This window comes from Thermobia domestica, chromosome 13, assembly GCF_964235325.1.
Source record: "Thermobia domestica chromosome 13, izTheDome1.hap1.1, whole genome shotgun sequence".
In the NCBI taxonomy this organism is placed as follows: domain Eukaryota; kingdom Metazoa; phylum Arthropoda; class Insecta; order Zygentoma; family Lepismatidae; genus Thermobia; species Thermobia domestica.
The window spans coordinates 29,436,547-29,456,006 of record NC_137466.1 but is presented as its reverse complement, the minus strand read 5'-3'; the positions used below and the strand labels follow the sequence as shown (position 1 = coordinate 29,456,006).

Here is a 19,460-nt window from a genome sequence, read left to right as displayed (position 1 = left end):
CTGCAAATTTTAACCGCAGGTCTCATCCTTTATGACCTTGTTGTTACACAACAAGATAAATATATGTACCACACATAACAAAGACATTCATATACACCAATAGGCAGAAGTAATATATAGTTATGTTAGACAATTACCTCTAGACATACTTACTTGGTAACAATTGGATCTTTGAAAGAAGACCGGCAGATGAAACACTTGAAAGGCAAGTTGTCGTCGTCCGAATCTACTTCATACTGATGAGGATCATCGTCTTCTTCTCCGTATCTGCCCTCTTGCATTTCTCGCTCTAACTGCCATCCAAATTTATAGTCAGAACGATCATGCAGGAACTTACAACTGTCTACAATAAATAAACAGTTCTTCACTTTAGATGCATATACAAAATTAAACACGAAATATTGTACACATTTATATATATTACACATATACACGCGCCCTCCTGCTGGTCTAGTGGCTAGCGCGTGTGCCTTTGGTGCACGTGATCCTGGGATCGATTCCCGGTAGGACTGCTTTAGCAAAACTTGAACGCATTCCAGTGGTTCGGATTCCACCTTACATTGCAGGTACACGTCTCATACAGCCTAGGTGCTCAAAAAAGACGCTAAACTTAACCGAACAAACAATATGTATTCACATGTCAAATACTCTACTGAAATATGTTAGAAACAGCACAGAAAAATATGATAGGTGGACTGATGAAGATATTTACTAGTATATTGCAAAAGTAAATCAATTTAAAACTACTGAAAGATCTTAACAAATGACATGAAAAATTCCTACTTTATGTCTTAACAATTCCAAATAAATCCGTATCGTGCTCTAATAATAACCAAATTGTTCTTATCCCTAACGGCACGGATAATATTTCTAATATCCGTGCAAGTCAATGGGATACTTCAATCAATCTCAATCTCATACTACTACGAAAGTTAGTGCAAACAACTTAATCTTGCATCCATTAACATACCATAGAACGAGATTATTTTGAGACAGCTTCGGGATACACATATTTTTGCATGTTGAGCATAGTGTAAAATGTCTTGTTACTGCGAAAAGCAGAATTCCATGCTACCATTAGAAACGGAACTCTCTGCTGCTTTCCAAAGGCAATATCCGAAAAGGTCTTGTCGGAAGCACGGAAGTCTTCAGTGTGTAGTGTAAAATAAAGGAGGAGCTATGGTTGATACTTTTATCGCACTGCAGAGAGTAGAGCCATTGTTACGAAAACAAGTACTTACAACCAATATTGGTTACCGCGGTTATTACATATATCGATAACGTGCGCATATAATGTTGTGGTAATGAGCTTTATCAAAACTGAAACGTTGGCGGGTAACTTTGTGATATTCGTTTCACCCTGCTAGAGAGGCAGCTATTGTCTGTGATAGCAAGAGAAGTTGACCTGTCTGCTATAGTAGGAGAAACCTTCTTGAAACACGCAGTGATAAAAATATATTGGTATAGTCCACTTCGACTGCGTGGCGAACTTCTGAGAGAAAGGAGAAAAATGGACAAACTGAAGGGGAAGCAGTTCTTTACGCAGAGTTTGATGACAGTCCCCTCGGATTCCTGGAGAACACGGCCTTGATTCAAATGAAGACATTGTTTCTCCTGCAATTTCTGGCCAAACTACCAAGGCGATGCCAAAGGATAAGGGTCCATAGGGGGGGAGGCCTCTAAGGAGTTAAATATTATAAGTTGTGTATTTATAAAGTAGGATCATTAGTATAAAAAATTACACAAATTAAAGCCAAAAGTTTATAATAACCTAGCTGAATACCCTGGAACATTCTTAGTAGGGATTCACAAAAACGTAAAACACTGCTGTGGCTTACACAATAACAAAATAAACTATGTGAAAACCTACGCAGTAATTTGTCCGACCCGTCGTCACAGCTTTCTGCACTTTCAGACCAATGAGAAACGCCAGCATTCATGATATAGGAGGCGTGTGGAAGTAAAGGACCTGATACCTGTGTGCATATATATCTTTAATAACACAAATACCACAATACAGCGGCTGTATGTGCACAACACCTAACCACCCGTGCACCAACTTTGCATGCGTACAGCCACGAATTGGCGGTGAAACACCATTGTGGAATTGAATCTATGCGTTGTATATTTTGGAAGACTTGTAACATGACTGTAGCTGCACACAAATCTTGGCATCGCGCTCTTTGTGAACAAATAGTTCATAAACACGCAATTCACTCAAATCCTTCTCTGTATAATACTTGGCTTGCTTAATTTGATTCACCCCAAGCGTCATATCGCGCAACTTCTGAATGGTCAATCTTGGAAAGTACATTAAATCATCAGCGGACATCTTGTACTTTTTTTTTTTTTTTTTTTTTTTTTTTTTGTTGTTTTGTTTTGTTTTAGTTTTCGGATTCTACTAGTATCTGTAAATGATTAGGTTGGTTCACCAGATCTCGTCTTCCGTATCACTTGAAATACGAGAAGTTCGAAAAGAATTGCACATAGCACCTATAATTCGAACAAATTCGCAAATCATAGATATCTGTATGTTCGGCATTACCTTTCCTAGCGCTTTCCATCGTTTGATTAAACCGTTGACAGATTTGATCATCCACTTAATACATGTAACCTGTCGTGACTCATTCGATTCATTTGCGGTATGCTGTTTCTTTCTTTGTAAGGAATGTGGCATTTTGGAAATAAGTCTCCCTTGACTCTTCAATATTTTGCACCACACACACACATCTCTATAACTTCGCCCAATGTTACTACAGTGCTATCTGTTCTTCTATTGTCACTGCATGAACTTTCTTTTTCTCACAAATGCACACTCCGTGCGATCAAATGCGGTTTCCTTTGGTCTTCACAGGCAACTTTTTGCTACATGACATCAGTGGAGCAACTACCTACTGATACACTTTTTCATTTTTTACTACGAGCGCAATCGTGATACACTTTGTTACTTATATATCTTATGTGTTGTTACATGCTTAGTATATTATATAAATAAGAAAGTGTATCAGCGTTACGCTCATAGTTTAACAAGCACGAGACTAACGAAAAATCAGCGATTTTTCGAAAAAATCCTCCAACTACTCGAGTTTGGGACTCTAAAATAAAAGTAAATAACGATAGCGCGAAACAAATATTTATACCATCGTTATGTATGTATGTTCTATATTTAACACTGGCAGTTAGAATTGCTGTAGTACTCATTTCATTCTTTTAGAGATTTTAGAGCCAAAGCCTCCCTTATGGACCCTCATCCTTTGTGTGACGGTTAGTTCATGCTCGTAAACTATGAAAGTGAGATTTACAAGGATGAATTTTGCTCAACAACGTGCAAAAATACAGTATTTTATGGAAATGGACAACAAAAACATAAGAGGATTGTTGATAAGATAGTTAAGAATAAACATGCCGTTTAAAAGCCTAACATTAGTAATTTTATTTCTCCAATGCATATTGTCTTAAGAACACTTGAGCCAAAGTTATCCCAGTTAATGGGGTAACATTGAGACAGAAACGAGGGGGAATATTCACATTTAAAAACAATCACTAAATTCAAATCAAAAGCACTATCCTAGCTCTTTGCATGCCCCTTTTTCCCCCTCCCCCCATTCTCATGTGCCAATGTATTCATAGGGCGCCTCTAACAACAAAGAATTCGTTCAATACTTCAAACTTTTTCACTCGGTTTTTCATAGGCATTTTCCTAATATCGACTTACGACCAACCAACGCTAGAACTATTCCTGCAGTCCCAAAACAAATGCCCAGCTACTTGGCACTTCTTAAACTATAAAATTACTTTCTTTCATGTGTATATCAGACTTGAGAATGGATGTCTCGAGACTGTTTCACTTTAAGAAATCTCATTCTCACCACTATTCTCTATGTCGTAGCAATTCGGGAAACCCGTATCTAATTCACCACATGACCTCTTAACAACTATCTCAAGATCTCGTTAGTATTATGCAACAGGGATACCATCTCAACCGATTAGAAAACTATTCTACCGAAAAAAAAATCAACTGTAAATCCATTCCAAACTTTCTTATATATCATCCCAGCCTCAAAAATTTCAATCAATTGAACAATTCTTTCAACCCGTAAACAGACAACAAGACAGTGTTAGATAATAAGATGAGAAAAATAGCTCTCTCAAACATAATCCCTTGTTTTGCTAACCAAGGATTGTAAACAGAAGTAACCAAGGAATTACCGTATGTTGTGAAAATATTAAAAAGCTTCATATTGTCTTAAATAATCCAAGGATAGGACAACATTGTTTACGTACCTAATTAGACTTAAACTGGCGAAATCAGTAAATGTAACCTAACTCTTTAAATTAAATCCTATACTCAAAGGAACATTGTAGAGAACGCTATGGTAACTCCAACTTATAAATAGGGTTTATTATTATTGAAAATAAATTATTTATTTATTAAATAGATGAATAAATAAATAAAATACTGGACACTTTCAGTTTTAATAAAGAACACATTTTCTCATCGGCATTTTGAAGGCACACGACATACTAATTTTGTTCGATGAAGGCATATGAAATACTAATAGTGCTAAATCAAGTATGGCGTACTTGGTTATCATCGCGTCCGCTAGTAGAACTACTCTCGCACTAGTATTGCCAAGCCATTTAGTACGACAATTTTATGACTAGTGCATCGATTTTTTGGCAATTACATGTTTAAATTTAATAACGAATGTGTTAAGTTCAAATGCATAATTACGGGGCAATTCTCCGTTCCGAAGAATTTTGTCGGGACGTCAGGGCACAACCTCATAATAAGTGAATACCCCGTAAAATACAGAGCATATCCAAATCTACTCATAAATGCAGCCTCCAACTCTATGAACCCATACACATCGTAATATCCTACAACTCTAATATGCGGCCATCAACCACAATCCTTACGCACTATGCCGATAAAAACCCATCATATAGGCATTTCTGTATATTCGAAAAGGTGTTATTCTACAACACGAGCTGTAATGCACTTACCAACTTCTTAATTTCATGAAATAGGTCTCTCGTCAATTTACACATGGGAGACGAAATTCCTTAGACTCACCTCCGAATCCACAAAACCCTGTCTCCTTATAATCCTTACAAATGTCTGGCTGGTAATCCCATCTAACTGTTGCTCTTAAATTAGAAGGTGCTCTAATAGGGCCCATTCTCACCTGTAATCACACACATTTACTTAGGAATTCAATAAAGTCAAGATAATTTTAACACTTCAATGTTCAGTTAAAATTAAAGCTATAATTAAATTAAGAAGTGACACATGAAGAAATGCTAACCAACTTCCTAACAATTTCAACTATTATTAATACTAATAACAAAAATGACGAAAGGTTTAACAAAAATAATAAAATTACAGATCATGAAATAGCGCATGTAAATCTTCAAAATCAGACTGATTCAATATTGTGTGATATTTAACTTTTCATTGCTTTAAATATTGTAATTTGCATATATTTTTATTACAACTTCTGATCACTGAGTAGCATTTGTGAAACATAAATCAATGTTACTTGTTCCAATTTTCGAATATATGTAAATAGTTACCAGATAATGGAAACAACTTAACAAAACGAAATTTACTGTTAATAAGGCACTAGTCTATCTTAAACTTTCAATTTAGCCTGTACTTGTCGCGAAATTGAGGCATACAACTCAGTTTCCTAATGAATAGTGAACCATTATTAACGCAATGCAGCACTCAATTGCGTCAGCAAAGATAGAGGAGGAAATCCGTCTGGACTCGCTGCTCTACAAGTAACCACAGATGTTTCAATAATGTTCAACTCAGGAGAGGTTGAGTGAGCAATGGTCGTGTTCAAAGTTAATCCTTAAGTACTTCATATTTTGCCTGAAAAGGTCTGGCTCTCTGTAATGACGCATTGTCATTTGGAAAAGTTCCGCCATTGCTACGAAACAACATCTGTATCTCATGTTTCACTTTGTCACTCAAAATGTTCACATAACCACTGACAACAATTCATCCTTAGTAATAATAGGACCAACCGAATACCAGGAAATTGTGGCTCACACCAGATTGAGCCGTCCCCATATTTAACTGTACGAATTAGACACTCCGAAGTACACGCCTCTTTGGGCGTCCGCACGGCCTGTTATTAGAAACAAGGAGAAAGTTGAACCTAACTAATTAACTACCTAACCAACTATATGACCTATTGGAACGCGGATGTTCAATGCTGCGTTCATAAAAGTCTCCATGACTTCTGTCCTTAGCCAACTGGATCCAGTTTCTGCGAGATCTATCTTAATATTATAACCACGTCTGCGCGTAGGTCTTCCTAATGGACATTTTCTGATTGAAATTCCAGTCAAAACTCTGAAAGCGTTCCTTCATTATGGCTACATGACCTGGCCACCTGAGCCTCCTAAACTTGATGCCCCTAACAATGTTTGGTAAATGGTATAAATTATACAGTTCCTCGTTATGAAGTTTCTGCCATTCCCCAATCCCGTTCCTCATGGGTTTGAGTATTTGCCTCCGGATTTTATTCTCAAATACTTTCAGTCTGAGTTCTTCCCTCTCAGTAAGCAAGCATGTTTCGCAACCATACAGCACAACAGATATGACTATCATTTTATATATTTAAGCTTCAAATTCCTCGACGATAAAAAAATTTTGAATTAACACGAATCCCGTGCTTTCAGTCGATTTAATTTCTTTGTGAATATTATTTTGGTCTGTTAAAAAGAGATGTTAGATAGATGACAGATGACTCTTCTAAACATTGGCGACGGTCAACGGCTTCGAAATCGAACCCCAGGTGCTGATAAGAGTCCTGCAGTCAGTTTGCTGCATTATAGTTCTTTGTGACAACCCTCTTCAATACTCGACGATCCCTCTCACTTAGCATTGGTTTTCGTCCATTATTTTCCATAAAAAAAATTCAGTTTCTTCTATTTAAAAACTGGTATATGAAATCGGTTTTAATTTACTTGAAAAATAACATAAATGAATGACAAACAATTGATAATATATATGAAACTAAAAGTGTGATAGAAAAAAAAACTAATTCACAACCACAACTAAATCTATAACAGAATACCAGGCTCATTATATAGCAACAAAAATTCATAATAATTAACTGAACAAGACATAAGGCAGTTTCATTTTTACGTATTACATGTCTGTTGTTAACTACAAACGAAACTAAACTTCTGGCGCAATAGCCTTTAGGGGACCAGGGCTACCAACCGCTTGTGGCATTCATGCATTTATGGTGATGTGACGTCAGCTTCCCTCACCATCAATGCTGACTTTCTAGGTACGAGTTCGTTAACCCTTTTTTCGAAGTAGCTCTCCAATCGTCCTCACGACACTAGGTGGACCCAACAATGCCAACACCATCTGCTGAATACGAACGGTAACCCATCTTTTTTCTGACCACGCGTGATCCTTGACTTCGCTGATCTCACCAGAACAGATATTCCACTACGGCCAGGGCATTGGCTTATTCGCAATTTGAAAGTAAATTGAAATGAAATGAGATCTTTGAGTTTTACATACCACGGTTATGCAGGCAAGGCTAAAGGAGACGGTAATGATGAGAAATGAGTGAAATGGTCGAATGAAGAAAATGGGAGGAAGCAGGACAACGCCGAGGAAACCCACGCACACGGTGTTTGTCCACCACAAAGTTCACTTGGTGAGGTTGGGATCAAACCCGGCAACCCAAGCACCAGAGGTGAATGCTCTACCACTAAGCCACCGCGGCCCCTTGAAAGCAAGTTGAATTCTGAAATATTTTGTGCCGATACTGTGTACACAATTGTGTGGAAGAAGTTGTTTCAATTGTGTGCTGAGTTAAAGCCTTGAATAATAATAAGAAATATTAAATTTTCCTTACCTATTTCATTATATTTTCATTAGAACCTTACGATTACAAAAGAAAGAAATACTTACGCCTCCACTGGAAGCATTTCCTTGAGCTGTGTCTCTCTTCTCGTAGTATTGAGCATAATTGTTAAGTCCTCTGTAAATTTTGTCGTCTTCTTTTCCCTTCAGCTCCTACAATAAGAAATATCATATGAAACTTGGGTAATGAAATCTGTATGTTTACGACGTTAAAGCATTTATTCTGACTTCTTTCACTATAGTGAGAAAGAATGGAAATATCTGAGGTTATTAAAAGTTTCTTTTTAAACAGCAAGGTAATGAAATAAAATTTTTAATTCAAGTTCCTGATTTCCAGGGCCCGGATCTTGTTGACAAGTCAACTTTTTACTGTTACGCATAGGACAAGGCGAGTTCAAATAAAAACGTTATCCGTCAACTCAAGGTTCTAAAAGTATATTTTTTTTTAGGGTCAACTTTTGGTCACTTTTTGCTGTTTTGAAGTATTAGGTCATTTATTAATATTTTAAGGTAACTTTCAGGTCACTTATGGTCTTTTTTAGTCTTCTTCATCTAAATAAGGAAATTTTAAAGTGTTTAGAAATTTGAAAATTACAAAATTAGTTGCTCTCTTTTCCTGCTTTCTGACTATCGAGATGGAAAACTGCATTCCTAAAAAGCTAATGAACACTAAGCTATAGCTGGTTGACGAGGGGTGTGGGGTTGCTAGGTGGCCAAAGAGATGATTTTGGGTTGTTGACCACAAAGGATGTGATCATGTGAATAGCTAAAAATGAATTAGAAGACGTACAAAGATTTTAAACAGAGTTTTATCTATTATTCTCGTGTATACAGTCTACACTTGCGAAATTCTATTCTTTAAGTGTGCTTCCTAGTTTCAACTCGGGAGTGAATTGACACTTTATGTATAATATCATACAATGGACTGCAACTAACTGAAACAAAACTTTTGAAAATGAGTGACAAATGGTAATTAAAATCCAATAGATATTCAAAAAATGTTGATGTTTAACAAAATAAACTTTTTAAGAAAACGCAAATTTTAAGGTCAATTTTTGTGAATTTTAGGGTCATTTTACAGGAATTTTAGTGTCATTTTATAGGTCACTTTTTGGAAAATTTTAAGTCAACAAGATCCGGGCCCTGCTGATTACAATCTGTCAGCTACATAAGACGGTGATAATAAAAAATACAAGGAAGGAAAAGCGAAAAAACTCGAACTTCTTTGTTCACTATAAAGCTTATATCGTTTAATCGAACCTGCTACCCTGAGCAGTAGCACAGGTTCTACTAAATGTTCGTTTTCAGAATTCTAGATTTTCCTAAGCTTTTCGCTTCTATTTGTATTTTCTTCAGAAAATACTGTCAGGGCATTTATGAGTGTTAATAGTGTTCTGTTTTATGAATGGGAATATTTGTTGTATGAAAGTGTTAGTAGCTGAGACGAATAAATTGAGAATAACAGTATTTGGTGCACTAGTGGTTACTGAGTCCGTAGATGATATTGTTCAAGTCCATTGAAGTACAGGGGCATCGAATCATCTACAGCAGTAAACATCAAATTAAACAATCATTGATTAACGTGCCCTGGGAAAAGACATATCAGTATCAGCTTTTGAACTTTTTGATATAGACGTTGGCAGAATCCACCATTTCAGATTTGTAAGGTTTCGAAAATTGAAGATGATTGTAAAGTAGCAGTTTCTTTGTTTGCTATTAGAACATGTGCATATGAACAGCTACGAAATTTGACGTGGTCTGTGCTTCCTTCAAACACAAAAAAACTGGAAGATCTGAAGTCATTGATGTTAAACCATTATGGGGTTACTACGAATGAATCACCGAAAGATTTAAGCCCCATCTAATGAAGCAATTTCAACAGCGAACTGTAATGCAATTTGTATTAGCGATGAGAACACAAGGCGAGTATTGCAATTTTGAGCAATATGTGGATAAGATGATTAGAGACCTATTAGTCGTTATACCTGTATGAGGAGGTATACTTAATAAATCAGTTTGAAAACAATTTATGGTATATAATAAAAGTTCATTTCAAAAGACCGTCGACACTGCAGTATCAGCAGAACAGTAAGAATTTAATTTAACTCTATTGCGTTCGAAGCAATCTCAGCAGTGCGATTGTAATGCAATCGATAGTGAGAATAACACCAGATCCTCAGATGTGCATAAACAACAATATACTAAATGAACTAGCGGAATTGCAGACATTTCTTCCAGATTCAATACATCATCCCCTTCATTATAGAGCAACTGATTGGGAAAGTCCTGAGAAAATATCGCAAAAAGTGTCGTAACAAGTATGTAAGGGATAAATGGCCCGCAGAAGGAAAAACATGCTACAAATCTTCACGAAGAAATCGTTTTTCACTCAAGTGTACTCTTAATAAAATATCTAAAGGCATACCAAAAGACTGGTAATGTTATGATGTACGAGGAGGCTACTTCAGTTAATTTGGATGCTCAAAGCATTATCAAACCAGAGATTGTACTACATTTATCAGGTATCATCCAATGGGGCAACGAAGATAGCTGGGAATCGAAAACAGCATGGGTTCGAAAACATCTTCAAGTAGAGTGAGCAATATATCCGCTCAGGTGCTATTAGAAAACACTAGAGAAGGTGAGAGCTTTCAGAGAAATAGTAGGATAGTTCAGATCTTGCTACTACAGGGTGTTCACAGACGAATCAATAATTACAAATAAAGGCAGTAACATGACAGTAAGCAGATGGTTAAAATTTTCCCTGAATGAGATGTAAGTGAAGGACAGAGAGATGGTAGGAAGCTGAAAGATGGGAAATAAATTTAAACTTACAGAGAAGAAAACTGACAAGAGTTCGAGGGAAAAAGAGAAAGAGAGAGCTTCGGCCTAAACAAAATGAGAAGAAACCTACAAAAATTTCGAAGCAGAAAGCAACTATAGACAGGAAAGATGTGCACGAAGCAACTGTCACAGAATTTTCTTTAAAGAAGAGATAAGACAAAGTGATGAAAAGATATTAAAGCTTCGAAAGAATTACAGAGAACTTTAACTCAGATTGCGGGACCATGGGGACAATTAGATGGTGGAACAACACGATAGGATGAAGCTCTTTTGTATAGAAGGGAGAGTTGTTGTAGTCTTCGGCAGTAAGAAAACGAGAAAAAGAGTTGTTTTTTCCTTATATATTATGTCGTTGACGTTAAAGTTGAAAAACAATGTTTGTACCGTTGACTGAGTGTCAAAAGGGTGTTAAACCTAGCTAATTGTAGTTGGTGAATGGTTATACAATTACGACCAAGCTCTGAGTGGGAATATTCGTTGTACAGAAGTGTAGAGTAGCTGTGGCGAATAAACTGAAAATAACAGTACTTGGTGCACTAGTGATTACCTAGTCGGCACATAATATCGTAAAGGCCCATTGAAGCATAGGAACATTATTTCGCACAATCTGCTGGTTACACGTTAGAACTGGCACAATTCTACGAATAAAAACGGTAATCCCTTTATTTCCCAAAATTTGTTTGACGAGCATCCCATGAAACTGCTTGATTCATACTGATGACTTTTCACTGTGCTAATTGTTCGTTTGTTTAGTGAAGTTTAGCGTCCTTTTTTAGAACCAAGGCTACATTAGGCATGGACCTACAGTTTAAAGGTGAAATCGAGCACCCTAGTGCATTCAAATTTTAATATCCTTCCACTGGGAATCAAATCTAGATGAACATGTGTACCAAAGAAGCGCGCACTACCCAGTAGACAAGCGGTGAGGCTCGTTGTGCTCATTTTCATCCGAAGGAGGGTTTTATATATATATATATTTATGTGTGTGTGTTTTAAACCAACGGATAAAATTTTTATTTAGAAACTTTTTGAATCAGCGAATTCAAATGTATCATCACAGTATTATGAAAAGTTTTTTTTTTTTTTTTTATTTTCTTTCTTTATTTATTTTTACTTTATTAAGAAGCTAATTGTGTTATGAATATACGATATGAAAGCCTTATAGCATAAATATACACACAAATTGCTCTAACGATTCACAAACCGTGTGCAAAATAATATATTGCAAGTTTGAACTTCAAGACAATGAAACCAGGCAAAATTCTAACAGAACTTTATTTATTAATCTCTTTGTTTTGATAAAGTGTCTGCAAAATGTAACTAACAAACCAGTAATACAGTACACAGCACTGCTGTATATATATATATATATATGATATGCAATGCAAAAATATAACGTTGTGGTGGCTACAAAATCACGCTCACTGAACATAAAGAGCGACAGTCTCACGAACATGAAAAATACGAGTTTCAATTAATAGTGAATTTGATGGGGCTTCATTTAAGAGCTACAGGATCTTAGAAGTTTTCTCCAAGGCTCGAAGAAGGCTATTCCATGTATCGATGTTGATACAATGATAAGAAGTAGGAAATCGTAATCACAGAATTTACTGGAACAAAAATCATGGCATGGTTGGTTCTATGTAGAGGATTGAGTAATGGCAATCCTTTGCCCCATACTAATGTCAGTGAGGCACTTTCCTCACTTCCTGCTAGAAAATCACGTTACTTGAGACTCAATCAGCAAATATTTATGAATTAATGGATTTCATGGCAATGATTTCCTATATTTGCCGTTGAATCGACAAATAAATACATGGGATCATTTGAATTGGTCCACGGAAATATATCAAGCATGAAGCCATCTGATGCTTTCTTTCTCTTTCGAAATCTAAATCATGAACAACTGTACGCATGCCTTGTCCAACTCGTAAACTTTGATTTTAAGATATTTTTATATTGAATAGAGATTTGTCTCTATACATGATATACTTCGTGTGCGCAATTTTGTATTCATCAGCATATATCATTAAACTATGCTAAAATAAAGGTGGTGAAATACCTTAGCTTTGGGAACATCGTGTTTAAGGAATCACTTTTTTTTCTTTCTTTCTTTCTTTACTATTTGCTTAGAAAGATTTGCCAAGAACACTTTTAATTTTCCATTGCACTTGGCATAGTATAAAAAGGTAAATACTCACTGAGACACTCAGGTTAAGAAGAAAATGCATGTACATTCGTGTCGTAGCGTGGTTTTCACGATATATCAGCAGAATTATTTGTGCGAGAAGAGATTATCAGCTATATTATTCCCATAAGATTACGATATGATCTTGTTAATATTTAGGTCTCTTCATTAACTAAAATACAATAATTTTGTTCTAAAAACATAGCTATTTAATATATAGATATAAAAGCTTACCTTGTTGATTTTTTGTGCTTGTTCGAATATTGCTTGTGCATCACGGTCTGTCTCTGTTTCGGTTTCCAGATGTGCTGTGGCCCCCATGTCTTGTGGTCCTTCTCGAGCTCCTGTTCTCTTTGAACGGTACGAGACGACAACGCTATCTCCATCATCTTCATCATCATCACTACTTCCAACAGCTTCAGAAGGCTTCCTCTTTGATGTGTTTGTCTTGACAAAATAATTGCTTTGTTTTTTTACAGCATACATTAATTGATCCACACCACAGACATGTTTCTAATATACACATTACCAAAACAGAGGACTTACCGTTGTCAGAAATCTACCCATGAACAATGAACGTCACTTAATATTTTCTCAAAAAATTATAACACAAACGACTGTAAAATTTGGAGATAATAGCACCTTAGAACTAGGAAGTACTGCGACAAAAAATAATATGAGTCTACACTTAAGAAACACGCCATGTACAGTTTTACTAAAACAAACTAACAAACAAATAAAACAACCACACATTTCTCTTTTAAATGTAATATTCTTGGGACCTTAGTTTTAATATTTAGGTTTGAAATAAGCCCTCAGCTAGTCAGTGAACAATGAAATTTGTTTGACTTAACTGCATCTATGGATAAGAATACAGGGCTTCCCAAGAGAGCTGGATGGCTTTGTCTAAGAATACCAATCACTTCATTAAAGCTGTTCACTGAACAGAAATACTGTTTAATGCAACTTTCTATTGTCTAAACAAATTGAATGGTTTCTCCATACGGTGCCTTCCATTTCAACTCAGCTAAAAAAAATAAATAAATAAATAAAAATAAAATTGTACCATCACCATCTCAGATATTGCTGAAACTTTTTTATAGCAAACAGACATGTTTTTTTTTTTTTTTTTTTTTTTTAATTGTCGAAAAAATTTTCCCGCCAAGTAATGGGCCATCAAAGACGGGGAGTACAATTTATGAATTGTAGAAAACATGGAAAATGGTCAACTTCAGAGCCCCACCATTCAGCTCTGGAGACAGATAGAGTTATAATTCTTGTTGTGGTATGTATATAGGGATATAAATAAACTATATTTTATTATGGTTTGGTTTGCACATGCGTATCGTTTTGTATATAAATTAACAAATGAACGTCAGTTTATCTGAAAAGTCGAAGTTTGCGAATTTTTTTCGAGCACTTCCGGTTCAAATTTTAAAATTCTGTTTTCACGGTTGGTAAAACCTAGTACCCGCTTTGCAAAAAACCTTGTATCGCTTCTGTGTGCAACCGTTTCGTCGCAAAAAACATTCGAAAAATTGTCAATTTTTTTAAAATTGCCACTTCTGGCCGTCATTTTCTCGAAAACACCATATTTTAAAATTCTGAAATTTTCTCAGAGGGTTCAACTTTACATGAATAATAACACCAAATACCATTCTCGACCAATGCTTCATGAATTAGCTACAGCCTTTTGAAGTTAGTGAAGTTCCGTTAACTTTGATGCCACAGTTGGCAACACTGGAAACAATAAAAGTGCAACAGTTTGATGATGTTTGTGGTTCACGTTCAATAAATAACGAACAAAAGTTTTTTCCTGGCTGTTTATTATTATTATTATTATTTTGATCAGAAATGCTCTCTGAAATATTAAAACGAGCCTCCCCCTACTCATCCGTTTTCTTAAACTGAAGTAAACTGCGATTACGAAACACAAAAATTTTAAGTTCACTTACTTAAAATGGTCTTCGGAAACAAAATCTCACTTTTTTTTGTTTTTTTCTTTACATGAACCAATTATTTGCTTGCTTGGTGTCTTCTTCGCTAATAGCATGTAATCGTGCAGATACTCATATAGGTGTTGGTGCACTCACAACTCGTAGCACATTCTCGGTAGTCACAAAACACTTATTTTCACTTCTCTTATGCCTTTCTGGAAACCTGTATCTTGCTGAAGGTCCATGTGGAAGCATAAATAGCACTTCAACTTCACGTAATTCATGATTTATTCATAATATTTCTGCTACCCACCACTGGTTATTATATATATGCATGTAACAAAAGTTCCTTTTTGCAGGCTTCTTAAATCTACTCTTTGAATTGCAGAAGATCGATTTTGGGGAAAGCATGTAGTTAGTTCCTGGTGATCCGTTACTGCCATAAGAACTTCGTCATTTTCCGAAGGCCAAAGGTGCCTTCGTTGAATACCAGTTACCGCTCGCACTTTTTTTTTTTTTTTTTTTTTTTTTAATTGGCGAATTCAGTTCCAGGCAACAAAACGAGAGTAATACCCGGAGTTTGTACTTGCACTATACTCACGAATTCTTCTACAGTTTTAATAATATGTATCCATTTTTGCCTAAGGTTGTGCCGCGTTACCACATTCTTTACAACCCCTCCCCCCAATACCGTCGCAGAGACTCTTGTATGGCCGCTGAAAAGCCACTGCTGCTCTATCTGACCTGTCGCGTCTGCATCTCCAACATCTGAAAGCGATTTTTAAAGTGGGATGCAGCACCATCAGAAATCACTGACACGTTTTGGGAAATTATAGATACTTATTTTCACGTATTCGAACCTTTTTCTATAACCTATATTTTTCCTTTTCTTGGAGTATTTTTAGAATCTTGTCTATGGCTATGAGTACATGAGCCGAATCGTACGTTTTGTCGTCGCTTATTACAACAAAACTTCCAGTTGTTTCATAATAATATACCACTGCCATAAAGATGGATATTTGCTCGTTTTCCAGCGATAACTCTGAACTTCACTTCGCAGAATAACAGTTCAGTTTTCAGCGAAGTCCACATGAAGTAAAATAGAATTTGTATCTTGAAATTTTATACGATGCTTTTCGGTACTAATTAATTCTCTTTGGATTCTCTTGATGTAGTACCAGCAACTGATGATACGAAAACAGAAAGTGGCTTTTTTTTTTTTTTTTAACGAGAACATTGTTTTACCATATGGAACACATAACACTTTTATAATAATATACCACTGCCATAAAGATGGAAATTTTCATCACGATCAATACTTAAACACACCACACATTCCTTCCACTCCAGAACATTCACCACATTCTTGAAAAAGACAGCTGTATTTTCTATCCATCATACTATTAAAGAAAATAGTCACTTATGACACCTTCAATACAAACCGCACCTTTGATTTGTTGCAACGCAGTAGCAGCTAACTTAAAATTTGCCCAATACACACACATACTTCCCTCACAGTTTGGGATTGACCCACTTTGGTCGAATACTATAAAATTTCGAGTGACCCATTCTTATGCTTGGATTGTTCTGTTTAAAAAGTCCGTAAATTTCTTTGAAGACAACGTTTCGATTTTTTTAACTTTTTGTCCATTTTCTATCACTGTAATGACATCGCACTTATTGGGACTTTGTCTGGAGCATTCCAAATCATCACTGAAGTAACAGTTCAGGCTTTTTATAGATCATCAGAATTTATTGGATGACCGTTTCAAGTACACTTAAAATTTGTGTGTTTCGTAATCGCAATTTCCACCTCAGATTACTTCGGTTTAAGAAAACGGATGAATAAAGGGAGGCTCATTTTAATATTTCAGAGAGTATTTTTGATCAATTAAAAAAAAAACAGCCAGGAAAAAACTTTTGATCGTTATTTAATGAATGTGAACCGCAAACATCATCAAACTGTTGCACTTTTATTGTTTCCAGTGTTGCCAACTGTGACATCAAAGTTAACGGAACTTCACTAACTTCAAAAGGCTGTAGCTAATTCATGAAGCATTGGTCGAGAATGGTATTTGGTGTTTTTATTATTCATGTAAAGTTGAACCCTCTGACAAAATTTCAGAATTTTAAAATATGGTGTTTTCGAGAATATGGCGCCCAAAAATGGCAATTTTTGAAAATTCGACAATTTCTCGAATTTTTTGCGACGAAACGGTTGCACACAGAAGCGATACAATTTTTTTGGAAAGTGGGTAACTAGGTTTTACCAACTGTGAAAACAGATTTTTAAAACTGGAACCGGAAGTACTCGAAAAAAATTCGCAAACTTCGACTTTTCAGATAAACTGACGTTCATTTGTTAATTTATGTACAAAAAGATACGCATGTGCAAACCAAACTATAATAAAATATAGTTTATTTATATCCCTATGTACATACCACAACAACAATTATAACTCTATCTGTCTCCATAGCTGAATGATGGGGCTCCGAAGTTGACCATTTTCCATGTTTTCTACAATTCATAAATTGTACTCCCCGTTTTTGATGGTCCATTACTTGGCGAGAAGTTTTTTTTTTTTTTTTTGTTTTGTTTTGTTTGTTTGACAAAACAAAAAAATATGGATCTCTTAAAAACATGTCTACTTGCTATACAAAAAAGCTTCAACAATATCTGAGATGGTGATGGTACAAGCTCTGCCTGAATTGAAATGGAAGGCACCATACGTTATATGTAATACCTTCATTTATTGGATAAATAAAATCCTTATATTCTATTTAGGCAATCGACAGTTACACGGAAAAATACTTTTCTGTAGATGACTTTGATAACGAGATGTACACATTGTGACATATTTCTCAGCTGTTAATATATCAATATATTTGAAATGTTTACCACTTCATTTATCTACGTTCTAAGATACTATGATCTCCAAATGTTTTTGCCATACAAAAATAATGAAGAATTTTATTTGGATAGATTTTTCATTAACAAGTAAATTATTTTTTCCATACTAATTTCACTTGCAAGAAATTTCCAGAACGCGAGTCATAGAACAACTGGAAATTACTCGAACTACTTTTCGTTCATACTCTACTGATTAATAGCAGAGAATCAATATAAAATGTTTCTTTCATAATGGTCACTTTTTAAGCCAGAATACTTAATCTCTCGAAACGAAAGAGGAAGACAGTAGAGAAACTGTCACAAAATTTATAATCTTTACAGGATATTAAAAGTGAACAGTCACAAGTGAAAATTCCCCACAGTAATATTATTTACATGTGTATTCATATTATATAGTGTGTTCAGATAGCGTACAAACTTCTACTAATTTTCCTATATTTATCATTTTCTGTTTTTTTGTATCTTCGAATACCGCCAGCAACTTTGTTTTTCTCTTTTGTCAACTAAGAAACACAAAAAAGTCTATATACAGTATGTACTTCTGAATTTACTAGATGATAATATATGAATTGTACCTTTTTTTTTTTTAATTATTTCTATTGTAATTATAGAAGATATTATTTGATTATTATGTGGTAAATTGAGGACCAAACTATTTTTGCTTACAATATATCATCTATGAATATGTTATGAACATTTTTTCTCCTTACCATTATACAATAATACATTCACAAAATAAATTTGTTGTAAGAAGGGAAAATATCATCAAAAGCCGTCTAACAGAAAACTACTTCACACTCGACTTTTTCCACTGTGAAAGTTTGCAAGATTGTTATCTCGTAGAATATATAATATCAGAACACTGAATTGTCACTACTGGGCTTCTATGTAAACTTTGATGCCAGTTAATACAGAAAATGTATTAAATCAGCAGTGGAACTTGACTCTTGCTAGGACCAAGATCCATGGTTCTACATAATATGGTTGCTCAACGTTTCCGTATATAAGTACATATTAGGATATTATTGAAAAAAGTTATCTCATAACATGTTACGTATTTTGTTTTTATCTCATCCGTATACGAATTTTAACAAGCTTACAACTTCAAATAAAATACCTTCTCTAATGAACACTCGTACGTGGATAATTATACGCTATTATCTACACAATAGACAAAATGTCACAATGATGGAACAGAAAAAAAAATGACGTTTTAGGAAAATTGTGCGTAACACGGATATTTGCTTTAACACTTAAACGTTAACTTAAAGTAAACATTAGAAGTACAGCACCATCTAAAAATCATGCTTAATATTATTTTTCCTTTTTATACTTTTGTTTCTTACTGGCGATTACAGATGTCTAAAATAGAACTATCAAAAAGTAAAGCCTTGTATTTCCCTTCTTTTTGCAAGTAAAGGCTTTGAACCCCACGGACAGCCCCACAAATTGTCAAAATTTCAGCTCTGTATGCAACGAAAATAATCCGGATTTTCAAGGTAAACCATTAGACGGCGTCAGAATTTTGGAGCAATGGATTTTTATCATCCAAGAGTACCATAAATGCATCAACAGCCTGATTACGGTATTAACTTATGCCATGTTGATCCCTGTTTCACACCGTACTGCCTGCAAAATCCTCAACTGTCTGTTATCAAAATCTATTGCCCAAAGTGT

The 19,460-nt window shown here is 35.2% G+C and overlaps 1 protein-coding gene across 2 annotated transcripts in view; it reads right to left on the bottom strand.

Annotated features, from left to right (window-relative positions):
• Positions 1-19,460, bottom strand: part of mdlc (RING finger protein mdlc) — a 54,496-nt gene that overhangs the window by 22,124 nt on the left and 12,912 nt on the right. For both annotated transcript variants that reach the window (XM_081735577.1, XM_081735576.1), the window contains exons 3-6: positions 13,170-13,382; positions 7,952-8,056; positions 5,078-5,189; positions 154-343 (exon numbers count right to left, since the gene is read on the bottom strand). In XM_081735577.1, coding sequence (XP_081591703.1) covers positions 154-343; positions 5,078-5,189; positions 7,952-8,056; positions 13,170-13,382 — 620 coding nt within the window. The remainder of the gene's footprint in view (positions 1-153; positions 344-5,077; positions 5,190-7,951; positions 8,057-13,169; positions 13,383-19,460) is intronic.